The 27,183-nt window shown below is 45.4% G+C and overlaps 2 protein-coding genes across 6 annotated transcripts in view; both read left to right on the top strand.

The window, feature by feature from the left end:
- The window catches only part of LOC104986986 (RNA-binding protein 14), a 17,562-nt gene extending 7,663 nt beyond the window's left edge, over positions 1-9,899 (top strand). The window contains exons 2-3 of one of the 3 annotated variants that reach the window (XR_825096.1): positions 8,433-8,628; positions 9,692-9,899. Coding sequence is in view for 2 of the 3 variants with exons in the window: in XM_010837735.1 (XP_010836037.1) it covers positions 37-100; positions 875-1,082 (272 nt within the window). In the remaining variant the exon portion in view is untranslated. Of the gene's footprint in view, positions 1-36; positions 101-874; positions 1,756-8,432; positions 8,629-9,691 lie in introns of those variants that run through there. The other 2 variants (XM_010837735.1, XM_010837736.1) reach the window with 2 other exon arrangements.
- On the top strand, positions 8,502-16,342 carry LOC104986987 (RNA-binding protein 4). 3 transcript variants are annotated; one of them, XM_010837737.1, is made up of 4 exons: positions 8,502-8,628; positions 9,692-10,115; positions 13,389-14,073; positions 15,925-16,342. In XM_010837737.1, exons 2-3 carry the CDS (start codon positions 9,704-9,706, stop codon positions 14,063-14,065), a joined length of 1,089 nt encoding a protein of 362 aa, XP_010836039.1. In that variant the 5' UTR covers positions 8,502-8,628; positions 9,692-9,703; the 3' UTR covers positions 14,066-14,073; positions 15,925-16,342. The 3 variants fall into 3 exon arrangements, with proteins under 3 accessions (XP_010836039.1, XP_010836041.1, XP_010836040.1); XM_010837738.1 differs by having other exon boundaries at positions 8,584-8,761; XM_010837739.1 differs by lacking the exon at positions 13,389-14,073 and having other exon boundaries at positions 8,548-8,628; positions 15,925-16,337.
- Positions 16,343-27,183: the final 10,841 nt, after the last annotated feature.

Below are 27,183 nucleotides of genomic sequence, written 5' to 3'. Positions count from 1 at the left end.
CCCCCACCCCCCCCCCGCGCCCCTAGGAGCGCCCCCGCCTCTCCCCACCCCGGGCCAGCTACGACGATCCGTACAAAAAGGCTGTCGCCATGTCGAAAAGGTACTGTATGCCCCCCCGCCTCTGCCCCCAGCTGGGGCTCAGGGCAAGGGGCTGAGGTTGGCATGGGAGGGAAACTGGAGCCATCGGCCCCTCCCTTGGCCTTCTCTACTCCTGTGGGATGTCCAGAGGCCGAAGTGGGTGATGTCTGTGAACTTCCTGGTCACCAGGGTTCAGGTGGAGCTTCGTGCTCAGCCTGGGGTGGTACCAGCTAGTCAGGCTGGGAGGAGTGTCACCTGTCTAGACTAGCCCAAGTGCTATTGGAGCTATTGCCTGCAAGATTGTGGCCCATAGCCTCTCCCACTGTCTCAAGGATCCTTAAGCCTGTTAACGTGGTTGTCCTGGCCTTTGGTGGGGGTGGGTTTGAAAGAGTAGTCCCTTTGGCACTCACTGGCTGAAGGCAGGGTGTATGTGGTGCGTCCACTCTTTGGGAAATTGGGGACCTTGCTTTCGTCCGCCGTTCTGTTGGTAAACAACCAAGGTCTTTTCTCTGCAGGGCCCAGGGGTGGGGATAATTTGTTTGTGGTTTGGGAATGTAGGCCAGCGTCCACCTTGGCCAGTTCAGAAGGGAGGGCTTCAGTGGTGGGCTTGGTTTCCCACAGTTGGACCAGGCTTGATTTCTTGCCCTGGATAAGGTGATGAGCCTTCTGAAAAATCTTGTTTGTTGGAGACCAGTCTGATTACGCCCTCCCTGCCCCCATTGGCATTTCCCCAGTGCCTACCTGGAGCCCTCCCCTCGATTGTCTCATTCACCAACTGTCTTCTTCTCTCGACTAGGTATGGTTCCGCCCGGCGTTTAGCCGAGCTCTCTGATTACCGCCGTTTATCAGAGTCGCAGCTTTCGTTCCGCCGCTCGCCGACAAAGTCCTCGCTGGATTACCGTCGCCTGCCCGATGCCCATTCCGATTACGCACGCTATTCGGGCTCCTATAATGATTACCTGCGGGCAGCTCAGATGCACTCTGGCTACCAGCGCCGCATGTAGGGCCGTCCTGGGATGGGACACCACAGGGAGGGAAGGAGAGGAGAGATGGGGTCGGGTGCAGATCCAGGTTATAACTGCTGGCCCATACCTCTCCTGTTGGTGGTTTTTCATCCCCTCTACCATGTGGGCCTTCCCCAGGAGACTATCCTTTTGAGTGTTCGGCAGTAACCTACTTTGTTCCTTCGCCTCAGCAGCAAATCTTGCTACTGGCTCTAGATCTGCGGTTCCCCTCTCCCCTGCCCCATCTCCCTAGGATGGGAATCTCTTTTATGTTTTGATTTTTTTTCCTGGCTCCCTTTTATTTTTGTGCGCGATATTTAAGGTCGTCTGGATGGGGAAGCAACCTGCAGCTGAGGTCGGCGGCGCCTTTTTCTTTTTAGATGTGAGGGAGGCCAGGAAAGGGTTAGCTTAACCATTTCCTATGCACCAAGCTGTGCCAGGTGTCCAGGGGGCCCTGACTGTGTCCCTCTATAGACTGTGTTGAGACTGAGTTCCTGTTGGGACAGTCGGTTGGTACATGTCCAGTCCCTACTGACCCCTGACGTTCTAGCTGATGCTGTGCGCCACAGTGCACTTCCCCATCTCCCCAAGTAGGTGGTGTTAGAAAACCTTAATTTTTTTTCCCTTTTGTATGGACTACAAATAAAACTTGGGGCGATTTGCAGTTTGGAAACCTGGTTGTCATTGTCTTGATTGCACTCAGTTTCAGAGAAGCCAGTTTGACATCCAGGAATACATGACAGCTGAAGGGAAGGTGGCCAGAGGACCCAGGGCAGATGAGGAAAGGGGTCTGAACCTGGGAATTAGAATGATTTCCCTGCTGCCAGAGGGATTTAACTCCTTTCTCTGCTAGTCTGCCATCTTAAGGACTGGAGAATCTGGACAAAGTTGCTTCGACTTGGGTTAATCACACCAAAATGCAGTAAATTTATTGCCCATTTTCCTCGCCCATGCTTGGCTGTTTCCTTGACTTGTCTCCAGTTCAGAAACAACCTGGACTCCAGCAGGGTGGTTCTGGGGTTTGACTTCTCAGGTGAGAAGTGGGGAATGGGCTCCTTTGGTGCTTAGAAGACTAGTAGGGCCTTCAGGCAGTGGGCTCCAGTGAGTACTGGGGCTGGGACCTGGAAAAGGGTCAGTTGGGTTCAGGCGGTCACGTTAACTGTGGCGGTGTCTCTGTGGTTGGGACATTTGGAAGCCAATATGGGGGGATTCTGGCCATAGACCTGGTATTTTGCCTGTTGAACATCATCCTGGAGCGTCCTGCCTGCGTCCTGCCAACCCCTGCCATCATAGTCACCGGCGACTGCAAATTCCTTCTCTCCATCTGTTAGGGTTTCCAGATGTTTTCTGGCTGGGTTTATATTTGAAGGTGTTACGGTAGACCATGGGAAGGGGGCAAGGTGCAAACATAACTAAGAAGGGCGCTGGGACAGGGTAAGGAATTGAGTCTTCCTATACTTTTACTCTGGGACTAGGGGTTCAGAGGACCTGGGCACAAAATAAGATGATTCTAGCCATGACAAGATGGAAGCTTGGCCTTCCTGATGGGTGAATGGAAGACTGGTTGGGTAGGGTGGTAACGGGAAACCTCCTAACATTCCTTTGGGAAAGGGGCTTTAGAGATTTGATTTGGGAGTCTTTGGGCACGGTGATTTTGGGGAGGTGTGTTGTCAAGTGGAGTTCAGGTTGGTTCTCTTCTGCCTCCACTGGTTTCTTGCGAACTTGCTTATGACACAGTAGTTTGCCCCAGGTGTTCTCTTCCCTCTGCCCAGTGGGCCAAAAGCACAGGCTCTGTATTAAGTATGAACTACTTGCGGATGCAAACTGGAGTGATCTCAGGGGTGCTGAGGCCATGGCTCTCTCACTTTTCTTTCTGCTCACTGCTTTGCTGCTGCTTTCCGTTTCTTTTAAGGACTGGGAAGAGGGGGAATCTAATAGGTTTCTTGTCAGTTTTCTGCAGTGAGAGTGGGGTTATCACAGGGCCAACCTAACAGACTTAGCTCTGGTTATTTCCCTGGAAAATCAAGGGTTGTTTAATTGTAGTGCTGTGATTGTGGCCTGTGTATTTGTAATTACTTCTTTCTTTGTCAGTGTGATTTTCTGTCATCTTTCTCTACAGTGAGCGTTCAGCCACTGTCCCAGTCCCACAGTTCGTGTGAAAAATAGCCTAATGTGCTCTCAGGGCCAGTATTGATATTTCTTTATTACAGCTTTAGTTCTTCAGAGCAACCTGGCCGAGATGATCACCCAACTTGTCATCTCTAGGTACTGATGCCCTTGCTGCCTCTGCTGCCAGGCTTCTGGTTTAAGCTCTGAAGAGCTCTAAAGCCAAATCACTTGTCATTTTCCTCTTCCTTGCAGATGGTTTTAAAATTCTCTTCCCCTTTTTTATTTAAATTATGCTACCTGTGTTAATCCTATAGCCAGCTTCTCCTACTTTGCTTTTTGTGGGTTTCTGATTTCCAGGGTCCTATAACTTGAAGACGGTTGGGTTGAGTGAATGGGAGGATAGACATTTAATGTGTGTTTTGGGAAAAGGGGGTGGGAATATGGGCTCACAATATCCTTCAGGTCCTTGTAGCTTGGTCTATCAGCTCTAACTTGACCTTCATTGGAGAAGTTTTAAATGATTTATTCCTGGAACAAGACTAAAGTCTTCTCACCTCATCAGTCTGTTCTCTGAGGTTTGGACCTTGTTTCAGATTGTCTGGGGTGGGTCTGGGGCTGCTACCCTTGTACTGGCGGTAATGGGACTCACTGAGTGGTCAGCCTCTATAGTAGGCTGCCTTTCTAGTCATTGTCCATTAGTTAAGCTCTGCCAAAGTCTGTACACAGATGGTTGGTTCCAGTCATTTTGTCCTGTTAAGCCAAGTAAGTTGACTATAATGTCATAATGAAAATAAATTTCCTAGATTTATGGACCAGTGTGTAATGTATTTAATAGGAGGTTTGGGTAATAACGATAAGATGGATAGGATAGGTGGGAAGTACTTACCTTCTTTCTTTCTTTAGGTGCCTTTAAGAGATCATTAAGGGTAGAATCTAGTTTTCCAGGAAAAAAGTTCTTAAAATGATTTCAAGTCTGTAAATCATTAGAAATACGGTGTGTCTGTATTGTTGGAAATAGTGTTGAGGCAGCTGAGATGAAATGCAGTGATCACCCTTGGGCTGATCTTGGGGAATGGGTAGCCCAGGGGAGGCAGGACCTGCCTCGATGACCTAGTTACATACAGTTAATAGCAGTGCCAGGCCTTCCCTGGCAGTCCAGTGGTTTGCACTGCACTTCTGCTGCAGAGCAGTGTGGATTTGATCCCTAGTGGGGGAACTAAGATCCCTGTACGTGCTGGGAGACAAAAAAAATAACACTAGGGAGGTTGTAGGTAAAGGAGGAGCGAGGATGGTGCAGTCCCATTAGAGAAAACTGGAGCTAGAATTTGTTTGCTTTGAAACTGACTTGGCAGAGAGAATTACTGAGGGTGCTGGCTCTAAAGTCAGACTTCCTGGGACTTCACTGGTGGTCCAGTAGTTAAGAGTCTGCCTTGAAATGCAGGGGACGTGGCTTTGATTGATAGTTGGGAAAGTAAAATCCCACATGCTGTGGGACAACTAAGCCTGCGTGCCCCAACTAGAGGGCCCATGCAACTTGACACAGCCAAATAAATATTTAAAAAAAAAAAGACTTTCTGAGTTTGGATCTTGGTTCTGCCATGTATCCGTGTGGTCTTGGACATGTCAGGAATTCTACCTCAGTATTTTCATCTATAAAATGGGGATAATAGCTCACATCTACTGAACATAACTTTATTGCAACTCAAATGTATTAGGTACTTATAAACCTTTGATTAATTAGGAAATTGAGTGTGTAGGTTAAGTAACTTCACAAGGCTGAAAAGTAGTGGATCAAGGAATTGAATCAGCCATTTTGAGCCATCCAGGATTTTGCTTGTAATACTGTTGGAAGGAGCAAATAGCATGTATCAGGTATAGGGCCTCATATATAGTCACTGCTAGCCATCTCAGAAATAAGGAGTTAGAACATTTTGGGGAGGTTGGGATGGCCTACTGAAAGCACACAGCTGAGGAAAGGACTTTGGATATGGGTGTGAGTGCAGCATGTGAGTAACAGTGAAGGAAGGAAACTTCTGTAGTAAGTGGTACCTGTGTGATGTAGGCCACTGGACCATACCAGTTTTGGTCACCTCTGGTTTCAGACAACACTGTTGTATCCTGGGGATCAGATTCTTCTAGGTATGGAGAAGAAAGGTATGGGGTAGGGCAGAGGTTCCCAACCTCCAGGATCTAATGTCTGATGATCTGAAGTGGAGCTGATGTAATGATAGAAAAAAAGTGAAAAAAAAAAAGTGCACAGTGAGTGTACCGCACTTGAATCATCCTGAATCCAAATCCATCCCCAAGCCGTGGTCTGTGGAAAAACTGTCTTCCGTGGAACTGGTCCCTGGTGCCAAAAAGGCTGGGAACCATGAAGATAAGAGGACCTCCCCAGACATTAATGGGAGGCTTAGAGGGCATCACCGACTGAATGGACGTGAGTTTGAGTAAACTCTGGGAGTTGGTGATGAACTGGGAGGCCTGGTGTGCTGCAGTTCATGGGGTCGCAAAGAGTCAGACGCGACTGAACTGAAACTAGAGGGTGTAGCTGGCAGTGGTGTTGGAGGCCTAGTGGCTCCCTCTGAACACTCCCAGAGAATGTTTCCCCCTGGCTTTTGAGCATCTGCTTGTTAGTACTAAGTGTCCATGTTTTCAAGCTGGTGTTGACTAAAAATCCAAAGTTATTTCTTTCCTCTTGGTTATCAAGAATTTAACTCATGTGTTCATTTGTCCATTTGTTAACAAATACTTGAGTGCTTGCCATGTACCAGGTACGGTTTTAACACAGGATAAATACATTAGGAAGGAGAAATAATCTGCATACTCACATACCCATTCTCTCAAAATGCCTAGTGCAGAAGGGCACACATTGTTTCTAAAATTCATTTTCCTTTGATGAGATTTAGGCTCAGATGGTAAAGAATCTGCCTGCAAAGTAGGAGACCTGGGTTGGATCCCTGGGTCTGGAAGATCCCCTGGAGAAGGGAATGACAGCGTTCTTCAGTAATCTTGCCTGGAAAATCCTATGGATAGAGGAGCCTGGCGGGCTACCATGGGGTTGCAAAAGAGTCGTACATGGCTTAGCAACTAAATTAGTAGGCAGTAAGAAAATGTCCTTGCCCTTGTAGAACGAGTATTTGCTGGGGGCAGGGGGTAGGAGGAAGTGAGAAAATGAATCAACAAGTAGGATTTCAAGTGGTGGTAAGTATTTGGAAAACTACTGTGGAGTTCATGGGGTAGAACTCCAAGGTGTATGTAGGGTTGGAGTGGGGAGATGTCTAGATGGGGTGACCAGCTTAGGACCTGGAGAAAAAGAACATTTCATTCAGCCTGAATGAGCTTGGGACATAGGCTACGTGTGGCAGGAGGCCGTAGGTGGGGAGTGGGGGTGGGGTGTGGGGGTGTGTGTGGGGGTGGTAGGAGCACTGTTAAAAGAGATTGGAGATTTTGGAAATCCAGATTGGGTAGTGTGCATTGAAGCTTTTCCAGTTGCCATGGGTTTTAATTTAAAACCCATGATGTGATGGATTTGATTAAATGATTTAATGTGGTTTGCTCAGTTGGAGCAAAATCAAATACAACTCAAATCTAGAGGGCTTTCAAAAGGTAAATCCGATTAGGGAGTGGGTGTGGTTGGTGGTCTGCAAACTGGCCTGAACTGTGATCCTGAGAATTATATTCCCAGTTTTTCACCTTTGGACTTGGGAGAGATTGCCGGTAGAGTAAGCTGACCTCATATGCTTTGGTATTTTGAAAGGTTTATCTCCAAGGCCACTCAGGGCAAAAATTTTGGAAGATCAAACAAAGGAGCTTAAAGGATTTCTAGACCGGATGTGTTTCCCTGCCCAAATGGAGTTGTGACTGCCTCCAACTTGCAGCAGACTAACACGCAGTTGTTTTTTTTCCATCATTGATCCTTTGCCCTTTACTCACAGCTGGAGTGTCAGCATCAGGATGCACAATGAAAATGGACCACGATTAGTGATCCCATTTGTAAATACAACATTTTCACATTTTTTAGATTATCTTTTACTACCCTAGAGTAAGCCTGGTGTGCTGCAGTCCATATGGGGGTCGCAAAGAGTAGGACATGACCGAACTGAACCCTAGCATAAATTCTTGACCACCATTTATTTCTGAGTCGTCAGGTTTTAAAAATGTTTCTACTTTGACTTCGCTTTTCTCGCTATGATCCCCACCCCTTTTGGCGGGGGGTGGGGGTGGTGAGCTCCTTTGAACTGGTGCTGTGTTGTATTTGTATTATCTCCACTCCTGAGGATCCCTTTCCTCAAACCACTGCTTTTATCATGTTTTTAAGTTCTTCCATTCTCCCCTTTAAACTCCCTCTTCAAGAACTGCCTGCAAAAGGGTCATATTCATAATATGGGATTAATGTGAAGAAACCAAAGGATGATTTTTTAAAAAGCCAAATGGACGCCCTGGAGGACTCTGTTTTGGATTGTATTTTTGCTTGTTTAGCTGGTTGTGATTTATTAGGTTCTTTATTCCCTTTAAGGTCGGTTCTAGTTTAAACCTAACATCTCTGACTGATGGCGCCCAATAAAATAAAACAAAAAACTTCGCTGCTCTAGTTTTTTTCTCAGGGCAGGGTGGGGGTGTTTTCTCAACCTCCACAGAGAAACCTTTTCCTCATCTTGAATCCCAGGAGGGTGGTTTCTTGAGGGAACCCTCAACCGAGTCGAATTCGTGGACCTTTATAGCCTAATTGAAGCTGAGCCCATTAACCGTTTTGAGAGTCCTTTCACCACCTATGAGAGCAGTTTCAATTGGAGGGTAGCTCTGGGACTTCCAGGGCGCCACTGTGGACTCGGCCGAAGGAGGTTGGTTTCTTCAGATGGGACGCTTCGCTGTTTTTCTTACCTGGCTTCTGGGTCTGCGTAAGCGTCCTTCGTAGCATCCGAGCTGCGAAGGGGTGGCGTTTGGGAATTTAGAGGGAGAAGTTCGGAGTAGAAGGCAAAATGGAACGCACGTGGATTGGCGAGAAGTGGAGACTTAACAAAAGTTGGCGCCATGACGCTAAACACCGACCCCCACACCGGATTCCTAACTCGCTCCGCCTAAGGGCGGGCGGACCCCCGCCTGCGAAGCTTACGTTGGTAGGCCCGCCGTCATGCCGACCTCCTACCCAATCAATGACCTCGGCTTCATGAGGGTGTTGCTCATTGGCTTTCGAGTAAACGCTCCGAGGTTACTGACGTTTCCACCTCTTCCCGGCCTCAGGTAATTGGCGTTCGTGATAACCAATCAGGAAGAGCATCTACAGGAACGCCTGCCTTTTATTTTGTTGAACGGCCAATCCGGTGGTAGGTTCTCCTCCCCCTCTCTACCCAGAGTCACTACTGCGGCCGTCGCCATTTTAGCGTTTTGTCAGAAGCGTCCGCGCCGCGAGGAAGAGCATCTGCTGCTTTTCGTGCGGGTGAGAGACTCCGAGCCTTTTCACTGTTTCTTTTGCCTTGTTAAATCTCATTCCTTGGGCTTCAAGGGTATCCTTGTGGGGTAGTGGCCTCCACACCCGTCACTGAGAGCCGACCTCTTCTCGGCGTTGCGCGGTAAGCCTGAAGCAGCCCTTCCCCCACAACCTCCCCTGAGAATATACTTTCTCCCCACCCTGCCGTCTGCCCGACTAGGCTCGGCCCACTGCCTCGAGGTTTCCATCGAGTAACCGCGCTTCCGTTAGATTTAGGAATTAACCACGTTTTAAGGATCTCTTAGGCCCTGAGACTTGGTTGTCAGGCCGATGAGGTTCAAGCCCCCTTTTCCAACCATGCATTTCTCCAATTCTCCAGGAATTCGTAGGACGGCACCCCAAGAGAGGCGTTCCCAGTTCTACACTTATATACTCTTGGAACGCCTGACTCTCCGGCCTAAGTCAGCTGTTCACTGCTTCTAAAGGAAACCCTAAAACCTACTTTTAAGGTCCACCTTTCCGGAAATGGTGGCTGATTCTTCGGTTACGAGAGGAAGAGACAGTGCATAGTTTCAGACGGTCAATCCAGTTAGACCTTTGTTTTCTTTTAAAAAAATATTTTGGCGGCTCTACCGCACGTCTTGCGGATCTTAGTTCCCGGCCGGGAATTGAACCTGAGCTCTCTGCGGTTCAAGCGTGGAGTCCGAACCACTGGACCCACCAAGGAAGTCCCCCTGATTGTCTTTATAGTAGTTAGAAAGTCCACTATTCTCTCGGCTACATTTATGCCCTCACTTTCATTTCCATTACCGTTTAAAATTATTCAAGTCTTATCAAGCCGTATTTGACTACCAAGGATTTTTATTACAGATGCTTTCTTGTATCTGTTGGTTCTGTAGCGGGCCTTCTTATTCCCGATTCCCTTTGATAATTGTGTAGAAGTGTGCGTGTGGGACGTGAGAGAAAACTGGAAATATTTGCCAGACAGAAAGGAGATGGCGGTATTGGGTTTTTTTTAAAGCTGATGTGGGCCTGAGATCTTTCGTTAGAAATTTTGTTTCTTTTCGCCCAGGCTGTGTCCGAGATGGTGAAGCTGTTCATCGGAAACCTGCCCCGGGAGGCCACAGAGCAGGAGATCCGCTCTCTCTTCGAGCAGTATGGGAAGGTGCTGGAATGTGACATCATTAAGAACTACGGCTTTGTGCACATAGAGGACAAGACGGCGGCCGAGGATGCCATCCGCAACCTGCACCACTACAAGCTGCACGGGGTGAACATCAACGTGGAAGCCAGCAAGAATAAGAGCAAAACCTCTACAAAGTTACATGTAGGCAATATCAGCCCTACTTGTACCAACAAAGAGCTCCGAGCCAAGTTTGAGGAGTACGGTCCAGTTATCGAATGTGACATCGTGAAAGATTATGCCTTTGTACACATGGAGCGGGCTGAGGATGCAGTGGAGGCCATCAGGGGCCTTGACAACACAGAGTTTCAAGGTGAACCATCCTTTTTGGGAAAGAGGGCTGAACACAAGGCTTGTGTAGAGAATAGATTGGATAAGTAGAAGGGAGGGGTCATGGGTAGAGACAGCTGTTGGTTGGCTGATGGATGGTGAGGATTAAGAGTGGATGATGAACTTAAATGGAGAATGCATGGGATTTAGAGGCTTTACCTCAGGCAAATCAAGTTTGGGAGAAAAATCACTTGGCTTTAGATTGGAACCCCTAGGCATTTTTATCTATTAGTGCAGAAATCTTTCCACTGAAGATTTGTTTGTTCTTTTTTTTTTTTTTGGCAGTAGTAGTAGTAAGGGAGAAGGCAATGGCACCCCACTCCAGTACTCTTGCCTGGAAAATCCCGTGGACAGAGGAGCCTGGTGGGCTGCAGTCCATGGGGTTGCTAAGAGTCGGACACGACTGAGAGACTTCACTTTCACTTTTCACTTTCATGCACTGGTGAAGGAAATGGCAACCCACTCCAGTGTTCTTGCCTGGAGAATCCCAGAGAAGGGGCAGCCTGTTGGGCTGCCGTCTATGGGGTCGCACAGTCGGACATGACTGAAGCCACTTAGCAGTAGCAGCAGTAGTAGTAACGGTAGTAGTAAAGCGCAGAATGGTATTTCACTCTGAAATTTATTGCCTCAGCACACCATGTTGCATATGAAGGACTTGGCAAAAGCTGCCTTAAGCCACCCGTTCAGAAGCAAAATACCAGTTAAGCTTCCCAACTTCATCCCAACTCATAGCTTCTTAGTAAATATAATTCATTGTTAAACAAGTCTTTAGAGAGCTAGTGTGTTTAAAGGGCTTTATCTCTTACTACTTTTTTATTATGCATGCACCAGAGGTTCAGTTTGGAGGATGAGGGCACTGTGGGATTAAAGGATAGTTTCAGGAGTGTCTGAGGAGAAGGTATGGGGATCTGCAGGGGAGGGGGAGTCATCAGGGAGGGGGCGATAAAGTTGATGCCTTTTGCTGGTTTGAGGAGTGGGCTCTCACATCTTTGGTGGAAAGACCACTTAGATGGGTGATATCTTGGAGCCTTGACGAGAGTAATAGTGTGCCTGGAAGGCAGTATGCTATGGATGATAGTTTATTTGGAATATATTTTGGTGGTTTATGATCTGAGCTTCTGTGGCAAGAGTGGCAGTCATGAAGGGGATGGTAACCATGGTGAGTTGCTAACCTTAGTCTTCTCCCACCTGCTTTGGGTTCCCAGTATGGAAGTCAGTAATGAGCCTTTCACCTTTGGTGTAGCTGCTTCTAAATTATAGGTTATTCCCATAACTCCTTGCTATATTTTTAACCTATATTCCACTTTTTCAGCCAAACAAGGTAGTGGCTGCTGCTTTTCCTGAGCACTCCTCTTAAGAATCATTTTGGCTATCTTTGATGTTTATATAAATTGAACTTTCTTAGATCTGGAAGTCTGATCATCATTCCCCCTAAGTTAATGGGTGCCTTGTGTCATGGGTGTTACTGTGCATTATTAAAGACAAATGTCACAGGTCTCTCAGGTGTCATTTTCCTTTTTTAATTGGTAAGTTGAGAATTACCTTGTGTCAACAGTGTAATTGGGCGCAAAGGCTGCTCTTGTGGAGTTTTTAATACTCTTCTACACTTTAACCAAGTTACAGAAGAGGTGGTGGTGTCTCCTTGCTACCACATGTAAGGGAAGGACAGTGTGAGCTAATACAGGATAAATCCTTGGACCATGACTCTTGGCTTCTGAACTGTAGGCTCTTTGATGCTTAGTTACTTTTGCGGATTTTTTTTTTTTCCTGGAGAATTTTTAGATCAGGACATTTATTAGTGACCTTCATGCCTTGAAGGTACATGATTGGTTCCTTAATTGCTCTTGTTATGTCTGGTTTTGTTAGGTGCCAAAGTGGCCACTTGGGCAAATGCAAGGAACGTGGGTTAGCACTTAAAAGTACTTAATTGCATATCCTATCTCTTAACTGGCAATCTGCACCTACCAGAAAGTTTGTTTGAACCAGAACTTTTTTTTGATAGTTTGATCCTTCCATCCCCTATCCCTTTTCTAGTCTTTAAGAATTTACCTTGAACTTTGTAGGTGAAATTGTACCACCTTCTGTAATGTTAGGTGCATAGATGACCCGACCTCTCTGTTTACCCCCCTGATTAAGCATTTTTAAGCATGGGGCCACTGTTCTTTGCCATTTGCATGCTTGGGGGCATGATAACCAGTTGTATTGGAAAGGTTTTGCTGGAATTTTGCTTACTGTTAAAATGGTAGATCATGTTAGGTGGACACTGCTTCTGTGAGAAGGTTTAAAACTTAAACTTTCTAAGAAATGTTTCTTCTGTTAGATTTTCAAAAGTAATATTTTTCCATTTCCAGAATACAAGTTCTAATTTTCAGCAAAAAAATAGTGTTAAGTACATGTTGTTGGGATCTTGGGTTTTTTGAGGAAAAGTACTTTAATCTTGCTGAAATGAACAGTTTGATCCACTAACATAAGTATTCATTCTCCACTTTTCTCATCCTTCCCCCTTTCTTCCACATTTTTCGTAATACCCTTTTTGAAAATTCAGCCATCTTGTGAACTGCCTGCCCTGTTTTCTTTGACCCCCTACTTTAAGAGGTCGCTGAAGATTTGAAGTAATTCTTGTTATAATGAATATCAGAACTAGCAATTTAAAGGACCCAGTTAAGGATAAAGCAGCCTGTCAACTTGTATTTTGCCCCTCTTCACGCATTTGTGAGGTTTTTTTTTCCCCCCCAAAAATCTTGAAACTTCCCTACAGCATTCAGCCATGGATCAAGTCTGGATCACTATCAGTGGTAACTTCAGTGTCTTGCTCCTCTTTGATTTTGGGGTGATGCGGAGGACTGACCTTTGCATTTTCCTGCTTAATGAAGTCAGGAGTCTTAATAGTGAAGATTGGAGGTGTCAGAATGTTGTAGAGCACTCTTAATTGTGGTGTCTTCTGACATTGGGCCCCTGTTCAGAGCAGTTTGTGTCCGTAGTTACTTGGCAAAAAATGAAATGCCTATTTTTGAACGAGAGTAGTTTTTCTTAAGCGTTAGACTGATGTTTGAGCGGAAACATTTCTTCATTTATCTTTGCCTGAAGTCAGGTCATCATACTGAATTTATACTGGACCTTTAAAAAACCATTTTAAAATGGCAGTGAGTCCTGCATTACAGTTGTCTAGGTAAAGCCAGCTATGACCAGTGTCTGGGGTAGGGGCTGGGGCTATGACTAAGAGTATAGCAACCCTTCTTGCGTCTGTTTCTTCAAGGCAAAAGAATGCACGTGCAGTTGTCCACCAGCCGGCTTAGGACTGCGCCCGGGATGGGAGACCAGAGCGGCTGCTATCGGTGCGGGAAAGAGGGGCACTGGTCCAAAGAGTGTCCAGTAGATCGTTCGGGCCGCGTGGCAGACTTTACCGAGCAATATAATGAGCAATACGGAGCAGTGCGTACACCTTACACCATGGGCTACGGGGATTCATTGTATTACAACAACGCGTACGGAGCGCTCGATGCCTACTACAAGCGCTGCCGTGCTGCCCGGTCCTATGAGGCGGTGGCTGCTGCAGCTGCCTCTGCGTATAATTACGCAGAGCAGACCTTGTCCCAGCTGCCACAAGTCCAGAACACAGCCATGGCCAGTCACCTCACCTCCACCTCTCTCGACCCCTCCGATAGACCCCTGTTGCCGACCCCGGGAGCTGCTGCTGCTGCTGCTGCAGCAGCTGCTGCTGCTGTTACTGCAGCTTCCTCTTCATATTACGGGCGGGATCGGAGCCCCCTGCGTCGCGCTACAGGCCCAGTCCCTACTGTTGGAGAGGGCTACGGTTACGGGCATGAGAGTGAGTTGTCCCAAGGTTCGTCGGCTGCGCGGAATTCCCTGTACGACATGGCCCGGTATGAGCGGGAGCAGTATGCGGATCGGGCGCGGTATTCAGCCTTTTAAAGCTTGAGGTGAGAGCGGTGGGGTGTCCCTGGTTCTGGTTTTGCCGTCCCTCCCGCAGCCTAAAGGCTCCAATTAGGCTGCCCTGCTTGCTTGCTTTTGCAGGGTTAGGGTAAGGATGCTAATGGTTCAGGGGATTAGGGAGAAGTCCTAATTATTTAATTTTTCTGAAATAGACAAACGTCTTTAGCCGCCATGGCTGTTTTTCCAGGACTCCTAGTCCCAGGAGTCAACCTGATTCCATTTGTGTCTGGAAAAGCAAACAGTGTGACGTGATGAATCTCGGGTCACACCTGTGTGCTGTAATTGAACTGAACCTGGAACCCGGACATCAGACCCAGGTGTGTCGTTTCTCAGAGCCTTTGTTGGAATTCCTAGGTGTGTGACATTATTAATGTTTGCAGGGTTCCTCTTCTGCTTCATGCTATGTGAAAGGTCTGCTAGGACCTGCACAGTTAAAATCTGTAATTGTAGTTATAATTGGTCATCACTGCTCAAGTTCCAGTTACTATGAAGACTACCCAATGGTATCATCTTAATCTTGAAGCAGTGTGTTTCTGACATTTCTGAAGTTAATCCCCTATGAGCTTTAGAGAAAAAACTTACTTGATGGTAAGTTGGGGTACAGAGAGGAATAGAAAAAGATCTTTCAATTTATGAAGTTAATTTCAACACGGAGTCTGGGGCATAGACTCAAATTCAACTTCTCTCCTCAGTTCACATTCATTCTCTGAGCTGAATAGGATGCCCACTCCATTGCTTTATCTTTGAATCTGTTCTGTGAGAGCCTGTTTACTTTGTCTAGTTTTTTTTTTCCCCACTGTCCCCACAGTGTTAGATTTGACATCCTCTCCATCTCTTTAAGGTACATAATAATGTAAATAATGTATGCACCCCTGCCAGTTCTACTCTTCAGTAATGTTGAAATCCAAGGTTGGGAGCTTTGCCTTAAGCGGATCACTCCCTTCATCTTCCCACCAGGTTTGGGCAGTTAACACTCTTGAACCACCAGCTGTGCCTTGAGTCCTCTGGCTTTTTCCTATACAGTTTGAGCCTCATGATCCATTTGGCTCTACTTGACTGTATTCTCTTCTGACGCTTGCCAGCTTTGGGCTCTAGGTGTATGAGATTGCTGTTGTATTTAGGGGTGTTTCACAACACCCTTTGTCTTGAGTAGCTCTCATTGTGGCCCAGACATTCCCACTGATCCATGATCCTGAGGTAACAGGATGGGTGGTACTGCTACCTTTTCCCATTAGGGCAGAAAATACGTGACTTGCCCAGGGTTTTGGGATAGGGAATAAAACTAGTGGAAAAGAAACTTGAGAGACTTTATGTTTAGCTTACACACGCTCTCCAGTACATTCTTTTATTCCCTAGGCAGAGTTGGATGCCCTCAGGTCTTACAACTTACTCAAATTGATGTTACTTTTTCCTGGACTTTAAATGGTTTTTAACTTGCAGCCCCAAGATTCAAACATTTTTTTTTCCAGAGAGCTAATTGGAACCTTTTCCTTTTTCCTGCCCTTCAATGACAGTTTTTAAATGTGGAAATTACCTTCTTTGAGGAATGCTGATACGTTAACATCAAGAGAAATGCAGTGTCTTATCTACTGTCATAAAAGAAAGTTTGCCAGTTAATTGAGAGAAAAGAGCCCAATCTGGGGTTACTTGACCTTCCCAGTTACTCTGGCCTTCAGGCTCTTTTTCACTTTGAGAGATTATTGTAATACTGTGGATGGATACAAGTAAATTTAAAAAGAGTGTCAAGTTACCATACTTTATGGATGTTCTTTGAAGGGTTAAGTGGAAACGCCCTTGTGAGCTTTGCTGTAAAGCCCCTGTATTTTGCTCTCTTTCAGGTGGGATGTGTGTGGGCTGAAATTCCGAGCTGCGGTTGTGCATGAGAATACACCCTTCGTGGTACCCCATCTCCGGGACGGCTCTGTGCGTTCAGTCCCTCAGGAAACGTGGACCTTAAAATTTATCTTGAAAAGTTCAGACCACCTCTTCCTCTCCTCTCTCCTGCCCGTTTCCCATTTCTTTCTGTCCTTCAGTACTTCTGTAGCTCCCCGTTATGTTCTTTTCTCCCAGCAGGCCTCATTGTGTGCAGAAACGGGTAGGGGTTGTGCTGTCGCCCCACCTCCTGCTTCCAGTGGGTGTTGTGAGAGTGTCACCGCTCCTGAGTCTTTTTGACCCAAAGGCTTGTAGCGGGTGGACACATAGAGTTGAATCACTTTTTTCTTTCCGGTGAAATAAATGGTTTTTCAACTTAGGAAATGTGTGCTTTGAGAGAATTCTTACTTAGACTTGTGTCTGGGTTCTTTATTTGTCCCTAGAAGAGAAGGGGAGTGGGTAGAGTCTGACATTCAGTTCTGGGTGAACATCACTGCCATTACTTTCTTTATCATACAGAGAATTTATAGGTGCCAAAGGAAAGAGAGGGGTTATGTGGAAGAACCCAGGCAGGCAGCCTTACTCCATTAAAGACTGCCTTCACTTGATCACACCATTGTTAGAAAACCATGTACCTACTAGCAGTTTTGAAATGTGGGACTTTTCCATGCTTGCAAAACAATCCTCATCCACCCCTTAGTACTACCATTCAAACTGCCCAGTCACTACATCTAGCTTGACTTATTTTCCAAGGGATAGGTCTAGGAAAATGAAGGGTTTGAGGGACCAGGAGGTTAACTTTCACTTCATGACATGTGGAAAATTAAGCTGTGGCTTTATTTTGTAGGTCAGCAAGTAAAGCTTTTTGATGCCTTTCACCATCTGTATGTGTGTGCTTAGTCACTCAGTCGTGTCTGACTTTGTGACCCCATGGGCTGTTGCCCACCAGCCTTCCCTGTCCATTAAATTCTCCAGGCAAGAATACCTGAGTGGGTAGCCATTCCCTTCTTCAGGGGATCTTCCCAATCCAGTAATTGAACCCAAATCCTCCTGCCTTGGGGATGGATTATTTACCATTTGAGTTACCAGAGCAGCCCCAAAATGTATAGTTCTGTTGGAATTCAAGGAATACCTCAGTGGTCCCACTAGTACCTCATTGTCTTTAGAATGATAGGTACAGAAGGACCCAGAAGTGAGCTTTAGATTATTTAACAACAAGGATGAGTAGAGGGGGCAGGGTACGAGGAAGAGCCACTGCCTCTTAGTTCTATGCATCTATCAAAATAGACTGTCTTGAAGATACTTTTTGTCTATACCTTCTTGCTCCAGTTTTAGCGTAAATACAGTGGGGTTGTGTCTGGTTAGGGCATTTCCTAGCATCATTTGAAGAATCATGAGCACCTAACTGCCAAGCATTATGGGCTTCCCTGGTGGCTTAGTTGGCAAAGAATCTACCTGCAACGCTGGAGACCCCAGTTCAATCTCTAGATGGGGAAGATGCCCTGGAGAAGGGAATGGCTATCCATTCCAGTATAATTGTCCAGATCATTTCATGGACAGAGGAGCCTGGCAGGCTATAGTCCATGGGGGTCTCAGAGCTGGGCATGACTAAGTGACTAATATTTCACTCTATGCCAATCATTATGGTTTTAGGAAAGGTGAATTGTGGTACTGGGAGGTAAGAAAAATGAGCTAATTTTTGGTAATCTCAGGTTTTCCTACTAGTTTCTAATTCACAGAAGCCTGAGATGGGAGTAACTATCAGTACAGCTTGTAATTTATTGGATATTTGCTCACTGAAACCCTGTGAGGTGTTCTATGTGTTATCTCCCAGCCACCATTTTATTGAATATGGAAGTTGTCTGTGGTGAGAAAAAAAGACAGCAGTTCCAGGAAAACTTAAAACTATTAGCTCCTACAGATAAGTGATCAACAAAGAGGATTATTACATCTAGGCTAGGTCCTTTCTTTGCATCTGTCTTTATCTTCCCTGGCTGGGTTGGATTTCTGCCTCTTGGAGGGTTTGCCTGCTTTGGTCTGTTTTTAATCAAACATACCCCTTGGTCTGATGGGTGGGGTTGGCAAACTTCAAAAGATGGAAGCTAACTTTCTTGATTGAACAAATAAAACATTTTGAGTGATACTCTGAAAGGTACCTAGGTGTAGTTCTAGAACTTGTGTTCTAAGAGTGTCAAGTGGAGAATTTTATTTACGTGGGAATGGTCAGCAAAGATGGTGATGTCATACTGGAGTGTGGGGGGTAATATAGTTTTGCATTATAAAGCATGCTGTCTGGTTAAACTTGAAAAGGGAGTCTTTCTCCATTTGAGAACACAATCTCCCTACAACAGACAAGTAGTTTTTCATGACTGAATCTGTGCTGGTTTACTGTTGCATTCCTAGAGTGGTTTTTTAAAAACCACTGTTAAAAGGAAGAAAAAAGCAGTGGGAAAAGACCCAAGTTCTGAAACCAACCTTAAGTCTTTGGGGGCGGGGGGGGGAAAGTCTTTTGAAATGATTGATTTTAACTTGCTAATATTTCAGCCTTACATTGTTTGAAATTATTTTTGTGTAAACTTAAAATCAGGTGTATCTGAGTTGAGGCCACATCATAGTCTCTGCTCTGTGTAATTAACAAAGTTATACTGTCCTCACTTAGACTCAGTAGTTGTACAATAGTTTTTCTTAAAGTGAAGCTTTAATACACTGGCTTTCTGTAGCCTTTCGCCTTTTTTTTTTTTTTGGGCTGTGCCTTGTATCTTGGATTTTTATTTCCTGCCCAGGGATTGAACCTGGGCCCTCAGGGGTGAGAGCACCAAGTCCTAACCACTGGACCAATGGGGAGCTCCCATGTAGCCTTCCACTTTTTATCCTGTTCAGTAAACTGGTTAGCATTCACCTGAGAGTTTGCTTTGCACTTCGTGATGTACTCACTGGTTGCCTACTATGTGTAAGTACCATGTGGAGAATACAAAGAGGAATGGGTGCCTGTCCTAACTCTCCAGTTAATTTTTTTTTTATTTTTTTAATTTTACTTTATTTTTCTTTTTTACTATACCTCTGCACTCTCTTTTTTTTTTTTTCCAGTTAATTTTTTTTTTATTTTTTAAATTTTATGTCCTAACTCTCTACCTCCACAGGCAGCTTTCTGCCTTGGCAGTTTGAGTGTGCAAGTAACTGGCACATCATTGTGAGATAGGTGGGGATGGGGGTGGCTACACTTCTGTTGCCACATATTTGACCCAGCCTGATTCTGGAGGTCAGAGGACTTAGGAATGCAGTTTTCAGGATATTGATTTGGTGTCAGACTTCGTAACTTTGACTTAAAAGTCTTCCTGCTGTTAAGTCACTTCAGTCACGTCCGACTGTGCGACCCCAGAGACAGCAGCCCACCAGGCTCCCCCGTCCCTGGGATTCTCCAGGCAAGAGTACTGGAGTGGGGTGCCATTGCCTTCTCCAAAAGTCTTCCAGACACCCTCAAAATTGGGGTTGAATTGGGTGAATGCTTAATTAAACCGAGTTCCTTATTCCAGAGTGATGTCAGCAATAAGTTAGATTCTAGGGGGATGGAATCATGAGAGGTAGACCATTTGCATTACATAGTATTACATTCTGGTGCAAATTCCTAAAGGTTACTTAATACTAGAATTCTCCGTGTGGTCTTGTGCTAGGAGTTCCCAGCACTGCTTTTCTACTTGGGTTTGGAGAACGGTACTCTAGGTTGAAACAGGAGAAGGTTGAGTTCTAGAATGGAATGACTCAGACTGAGTTTAAAGCTTACTATATGAGGGACTCCCTGGTGGTCCGGTGGCCAAGAATGTGTAGTTCCCTGGCTGCAGGACATACCTTAGACTTAACAAGTTATGGGGCCACTATGTTGGCCTCAGCAGAGATCTTCCCCATGTTTTCTACTGGGTGGAAGACTTGTGGAACTTTTACCCAACTGGTTTTCTGTGATGGTTGTGTAGGTCAAGCTATAGGTTGTTTTTTTTTTTAAAGCCCTGATTTTATATTTGACTTGGTATATGTAGACAGGCATTTCTACTGTTTGATCCAGTTTTTCATCAGAGATGAACTCTTAGGTACTTCCTAAAACTTCGGATTTTGAGTCTTGTTTAGAACCATACTGATTTGCTTTACCAAAGTAAAGAATGAATATAAATAGTACCTGGGCATCCTCAAAAGCCAGTCATAGATTTGTCATAAAACGATTTCTCTAAGCAAGTTTCTTTAGGTTTTAGTGTTGAATGTCTCTTTAAGATAACATGGATAAGAAATTGACTAGTAGTGTTTTCACCAAGAGGGAATGGGTAAAGCACCTCCATGGTGTACTAAAACACCAGATGAAATGGAAGTGCCGGGAGGGGGTTTGTTGGGGTTTGGAGACAGCCCTTCCAAAATGCCATCCTTTTAATCTTTTGTGATTTATTTCTTACTGTCACATCAGCCATCGTCTGTCTTTCCAGATTGCTTTGTTTAGTATGCCAACCCTTTTGACTCATTGGAACTTAACCATCTGTTGATTTTACTTTTCAGTGTCCTTCACCCTCTGCTGTTTCACCTCCTTATCCAACTTGAAAACTGTGCCAGTCACTCACTTCTTTGCTGCACCATTTTTCTTGCAAGCCCCAAGGCTCTGTTATACTTGGAAAAACTTCCCAGGTTAAATACAATTCATCTATTCATTTGTCTGACTGATGAGGCTGAAGGTTACTGGAGAAAAACAATCTCAGTGACTGCTTTCATTTTAAATAAGTTACTACAAACCTCATATCTTGTGTAGACCCATAATTCTAATTCTGCCAGGCAGAATTGGAAAATAGATCCTTGGTCTATTTGCCTTCCCATTCAGTTCCTCTCCTGTCTTGCTTATTCATATAATGAATGACCTGCTTCATACCTTGCAGAAGAAACTGAAGCAGTCCGAAGAGAATTAATCAGCACACCTGCCCACCTTCCAGCAGCCCAGTTAGCTGCATTTGTCTGAGGGTGGTGGTTCTGCGCATGCGTGAGCGCCCAGCCTCTTGCTCTTGTGGAGGATGACCTTTTCCTCTTAGGTCATCCATTTTTCCTTATTAAGTCAGTCCTATTTGCATTACAAACATTCTGTTATTCCCATTTTTAACATGTCTTCAATCCTTAGCACCTCTACAAAAAAAATAATAAAAAATAGCTTTGTTTTCCCTGCTGGTTATCACTTTATTTCTACACTTCTTTTGTACAAAACTCAAAAATGTTTTATATGGTTTCTGTCCCTATGTAATGATTGCTTTTCATTTCTCTTAAACTTTTAATCAGGCATTCACCCCTACCATTCCATAGGAATGTTGCTAGTGATTTCATGCTAAATCACAAAAGGATCTTTTTTGTTTTTTGACTGAAGAAATTTACTTTTTTCCAAAATGATTTTTTTTTTAAAACTTAAAAGGTGAAGGCTCTGCTACTTGTCCCTTATTGTTGTATGCTGGTTTCTCCTCTCTATTAGTCTCATCTCATCACCCAAGCTAATGGAGGCTCCACATTCTGGAACTTCCACTCCAGCCCGAGACAGTAAACATAGTAAATAAGCAAATAGTATGTTAGGAAATAAGAGCTTTGTATTAAAGAGGGTAGGGTTGAGTAAGGATTGGGAGAGCGAGAGCATTGTGTATGTGTGAAGAATACTGACATTGAGATTTAAGCAGTCTTGAATGAGGCAGAAGTTGGCCAGACAGTCCTCTAGTACTTCAAGTAAAGAGAACAGCTTGAGCAAGGGCCTCAAGGTCAGATTGTAACAGTAAGGAGGCCAGAGTGGTGGGGGAGGTAGAAGAGGTGAGACAGTTAAATGATAATCTGAGGGGTCCTTTTGGCCTTTACTCTGAAAGGAGTCTTTCATCATTCTTAAGCAGAGGAGTATCATGATGTGATGCACCTGGCTGAAAATGGAGGTTGTAATGATGGTTCTACCCACATTCAGCCTATCAGTCTTGGGTCTACTCAGAATTCCCAGTAGTACTCTCAAGTCAGAGCCAGCATCAAGCATCTCTCACCTGGATTTCCTAAGTTCTTTACTAAATAATGTGCCTGCTTCTACCATCCAGTTAATATAATAGCCAGATTGATCCTTTTAAAATGGAAATCAGACACCGTCACAACTCAGTTCAACGCGCTCCCTGTCTCAGGCCCTTTCCCCTCATACACATTTTTCTAACCACATGGGCCGCCCTTTCAGATCCTATTCACCAAAGACTTTCCTGCCTCTCGGCCTTTCTACCTGGAAGGGCCTTTCCCTTGACCACTTTAGGGCTAATTTCTTACCTTCAGGTCTTAGGTTCAGGATCAAGCGTTAGAGGGCCCTCCCCGACCCCGTTCTTCCCACCATTGTGCCCAGTTTGTGTATTTTGTGGTACTTATCTCAGTGTCTTTGCTTACTCATTTATTGAATTTTTGCCTCACAAAATGGTAAGTTAGGAGGCTAGGAAACTGCCCCAGTGCCTAGCAACAGTGCCTGACATGTAAACAGGCGTTTAATAATACATGTGTATATGTGTGGGTTTCCCGGATGGCTCAGGGATAAAGAATCTGCCTGCCAATGCAGAAGACACAGGAGATGCAGGTTTAATTCCTGGGTTGAGATGATCCCCTGGAGGAGGAAATGGCAACCCACTCCACTATTCTTAGCTAGAAAATTCTATGAACAGAGGAGCCTGGTGGGCTGCAGTCCATGGGGTCGCAAAGAGTTGGATGTGACTGAGCACACACTCAGACCTGATATGTGTAAGCTTGCATTTGAATGATGTGCTCTTCTTGGAAACTTACTACCCTCTGCCCTTGTCCCCATTCATTTCTTGCCTTAGCAGTCACCAGTCATTCAAGAAGCTGAGTGCCAGCTTAGGACCAGACTCGGGCAGGACCAGAGGATTCCTGGATGGCCCGTTAGGGTTGGTGTTATGCCCCATCCCGTAAGTCAGCAAAGACAAACAGTGAAACTGATAACTTAGGAAAGCCCTTTAGCTTTGAGACCTGATGAACCCTCGGGGCAGAGCTTGAGCAGGTTTGTGTCTGGGTTCCACGTCTGGGTGCCATGCTGGGTGCCCAGCATTCCACAGCTGGGCAAGAAAAGGGGAGCTGGAATCCCTTAAGACTGAAGAGGAAGTGATGACTGCTCTCCCTCTAGCTCCCTTCATGGATAGGGTGGAACGTCTCTTTTGCTTGTACACATCACAGTTCTCTGTGATGATAACCAATTGAGGGCTTTGCATTTACTCCAGACAGCTCTTTAAGAGGAAGCTTATTATGAGGCAGCAGTCTCAGAGAGGTTAAGTAGCAAGTCTAGGACTATAGAAAGAGCATGGATTTAAGTTCTGGCAACCCAGCTCTGGAGCATGAATTTCAACCTTTAGTCTGGTCAGTCTGTCCTGAGACCTGTGGCACTGTGAGCTCCTTTCTCAGTTGCACTCAAGGTTCTGTCTTTGCTGCAGCGTCCAGACCTTTGAGCCTCTTCTGGCCAGCCCTGCACTTGCCCGTCTTGAACTTGGTTCACCTTGTCCAGTACGGTGTGGTTCCAGGTGAGGGGTGGAAGGGGGCCTGTGGCAGTGGTGGCCTGGTCTCTGGATTGTTGGCCAGTTGCTCTGCTAAGGATATTGGCACAAATGCCTCATTGTGTCCCTATGGAGAGGCGCAAACGTGGACACATGATTCACAAACATGGCCACTGAAGCGTACCGGCTGTGCCCCAACTTGGAGGAAATATAATGGCACTTAGGGTGGGGAGGGTCTTTTCCCCTAACCACTCATTTTCCTAATTCTCATAGCCCCTGTCCTTCCTCTAGGACACCAGAGCCAAGGGTGGGCAGGGCCACGGTCACTGGAAGTTAGTTCACCTTGCCCAGTGCAGAGGGAACTTGCCCCCTCACCACACCCATTCCATGCAGGGTAGATCTCGCGTCTGGCCTTAGGGCTGCTGGTGCCTTTGCCAGCTGTTCCTCTTCATTTCGGTAGCTGCTTTCTTTGGCTTTCTCCCGTGGTGAACAAGAAGTAGGAGTTGGGGGTCTTTTTCCTCACTGTTGTGTGTCTGTGGGGCGGGTGTTTTTATTTTATTGAGTTTTGGCTGCACTGGGTCTTCACTGCTGTGTGAGGGCTTTCTAGTCGCAGCAAGTGGGGGCTGCTGTCCTGTGCCCAGGCCTCCTCACCGTGGTGGCTTCTCTTGTTGGGGAACACGGGCTCTGGGCACCTGGGCTTTGGTAGTTGTGGTACACAGGTTGGTTGCCCCTCAGCATGTGGGATCTTCCCTGACCAGGGACCAAACCCATGTCTCCTACATTGGCAGATGGACTGTTATCCACTGGACCACCAGGGAAGTCCTATTTAGCCTTTTTAAACCCTGCATACATGGTGTGTGTGCTAAGTCGCTTCAGTTCTTTGCAACACTATGGACTGTGACCCGCCAATCTCCACTGTCCATAGGATTCTCCAGGCAGGGATATTGGGGTGGGTTGCCATGCCCTCTTCCAGGGGATCTGACCCAGGGATCGAACCTGAGTTTCCTATGGCTCTTGCCTTACAGGCAGGTTCTTTATCAAATAACTGAGCTACCAAAGAAGCCCCTTTTTAAACCGTACTTGCTTTGATTACTACCTCATTGAGTTCTTGTGGATTAGCACAGATGATGGATGAGTCATTAAACCTGGGCCACTGTGCAGTTTAAATTTGGCCTGGATCCTCAAAGGATCTGCAAATCTAAGATACTACTATTTGAAATCATCCTGCCGGACCGTTCCCTCTTCCTTTGTGGGTTCCTGGGACTGAACTGTAATTTCTTGCTCTTCAGTTCTCTTGGCAATAGAAATAGCCCTGACCTTAAGAAAGCCTTGAGATGGATTCTTCTGACAAAACTGACAACTCTTCCTAGGAATGTATTTTTATCTTCTTCCTCCCAAATGTCCCAGAGACACTTCATCTCTGAGGCCCAGATTTGTGAGCCAAAGGCCATGAGGCCAATCTTAGGCTAGTTCCTTCCCTTTTCTGGGCTACTTTGCAGCCAGGAAACCTTTTCCTACCCTTGGACAACCTCTGAGCAGTGCCTTGAGTCCCCAGAGGACCTTACATCTTTTATGCCACACTAACTTCATTGTGTGGCCAGAAATTAGAGGAAATGGTAGATCTGAGTCTGCCCCAGGCCTGAAAGGCGGGGCTTGGGCTGCAGAAGTCTAAGCTTTTGCTAAATTGGAGCTGTGGCTCAATAGTTTATCTCCCCCACCACCCTAGGAATAAAACCCAGGGGGTTCTGAGACACCATCTGAGGGGAATCTGCATGCTTTTCTCCTGCTGTAGTATTTCAGTTAGGCTGGGGTTCTTTTGCCTTGTACTTGAAGTACCTTAAGGTGCTGCTGTTATGGCTGGGCCTTGCTTGAGTGGTGCCTAGAAACTCCACCTCAGATAGCTGACTGCTCAGGAAGAAATTTATGGAAACGGAAGGCCTTGGGTATTATCCTTCCTTTTTCTTTTCTCCAAACTGGGTTAGGGACATGTTCTCGGCCTTCATCCCTCACAAACATTTCACTCACTTTGTGGACTCCTGATGAGTATATTTTCATTTCAAAGGAAAGAAATATTCTTAAAGTTTTAATCTTAAAGCACCTGTGGCGGATTCATTTTGATATTTGGCAAAACTAATACAATTATGTAAAGTTTAAAAATAAAATCAATCAATGCAAAAAAAACAAAACAAAACAAAACAAAAACTCTATGTACTATTCAAAAAAAAAAAAAAAAAGCACAAAAAATAAGCTGTAGAGTTTTGGTCAGTCAGTTGAGTTGCTCGGTTATGTCCAACTCTTTGCAACCCCATGAACTGCAGCATGCCAGGCTTCCCTGTCCATCACCAACTCCTGGAGCTTGCTCAAACTCATGTCCATTGAGTCGGTGATGTCATCCAGCTGTCTCATCCTCTGTCGTCCCCCTCTCCTCCTGCCTTCAATCTTTCCCAGCATCAGGGTCTTTTTCAGAGTCAGTTCTTCGCATCAGGTGACCAAACTATTGGAGCTTCAGCTTCAGCATCAGTACTTCCAATGAATATTCAGGACTGATTTCCTTTAGGACTGACTGGTTTGATCTCCTTGTAGTCCAAGGGACTCTCAAGAGTCTTCAACACCACAGTTCAAAAGATTCAATTCTTTGGTGCTCAGCTCTCTTTATGGTCCAACTCTCACATACATACGTTACCACTGGAAAAACCATAGCTTTGACTAGATGGCATTTGTCAGCAAAGTAATGTCTCAGCTTTTGAATATGCTGTCTAGGTTGGTCATAGCTTTTCTTCCAAGGAGCAAGCATCTTTTAATTTCATGGCTGCAATTACCATCTGTAGTGATTTTGGAGCCCAGGAAAATAGTCTGTCATTCTTTCTATTGTTTCCCCATCTATTTGCCATGAAGTGATGGGACTGGATGCCATGATCTTTGTTTTTTGAATGTTGAGTTTTAAGCCAGCTTTTTCACTCTCCTTTCACTTTCATCACAACACTCTTTAGTCCTCTTTGCTTTCTGCCATAAGGTGGTATCATCTGTGTATCAGATGTCATCTGTGTATCAGGTAATTGATATTTCTCCTGGCAATCTTGATTCCAGCTTGTGCTTCATCCAGCCCAGCATTTTGCATGATGTACTCTGCATGTAAGTTAAATAAGCAGGGTGACAGTATACAGTCTTGACATATTCTTTTCCCAATTTGGAACCAGTCCATTGTTCCACGTCTGGTTTGTTGCTTCTTGACCTGCATACAAATTTCTCAGTAGTCAGGTAATGTAGTCTGGTACTCCCATCTCTTGAATTTTCCAGTTTGTTGTGATCCACCCAAAGGCTTTGTTTTTCTGGAACTCTCTTTCTTTTTCAATGATCCAATGGACGCTGGCAATTTGATCTTTGGTTCCTCTGCCTTTTCTAAACCCAGTTTGAACATCTGGAAGTTCTCGGTTCACGTTCTGTTGAAGTCTCACTTGGAGAATTTTGAGCATTACTTTGCTAACGTGTGAGATGAGTCAGTTTTGTTGGTAGAATTGCACAAATAATTCTTCTCTGAACTCTTACAGTGCTGTTACATTTCTTATAGCAATTACCGTTGTAGTCATACTTTCTTCTAAGATCTCTGAGACTGACCTCATCTCCCTTGCCCCTCAGCACTCAGCAGTGCCTGGTGTACAGCCTTTAGGTAGGGCCTGGCCTGGAGCAGGTGCTCGGTGGTGGTAG

The sequence above is a fragment of the Bison bison genome, unplaced genomic scaffold (assembly GCF_000754665.1).
Source record: "Bison bison bison isolate TAMUID 2011002044 unplaced genomic scaffold, Bison_UMD1.0 scf7180017864080, whole genome shotgun sequence".
Classification (NCBI taxonomy): Eukaryota; Metazoa; Chordata; class Mammalia; order Artiodactyla; family Bovidae; genus Bison; species Bison bison.
The sequence above is the reverse complement of the archived record's forward strand: the minus strand, read 5'-3'. Positions and strand labels throughout refer to the sequence as shown.

What these genes read in the sequence shown, in the direction of transcription:
- LOC104986987 (XM_010837737.1), top strand. Translation starts at nt 9,704, where the DNA reads ATGGTGAAGCTGTTCATCGGAAACCTGCCCCGGGAGGCCACAGAGCAG. An exon ending in TGACAACACAGAGTTTCAAG is followed by an intron (nt 10,116 to 13,388) that starts GTGAACCATCCT and finishes TGTTTCTTCAAG; the next exon opens with GCAAAAGAATGCACGTGCAG.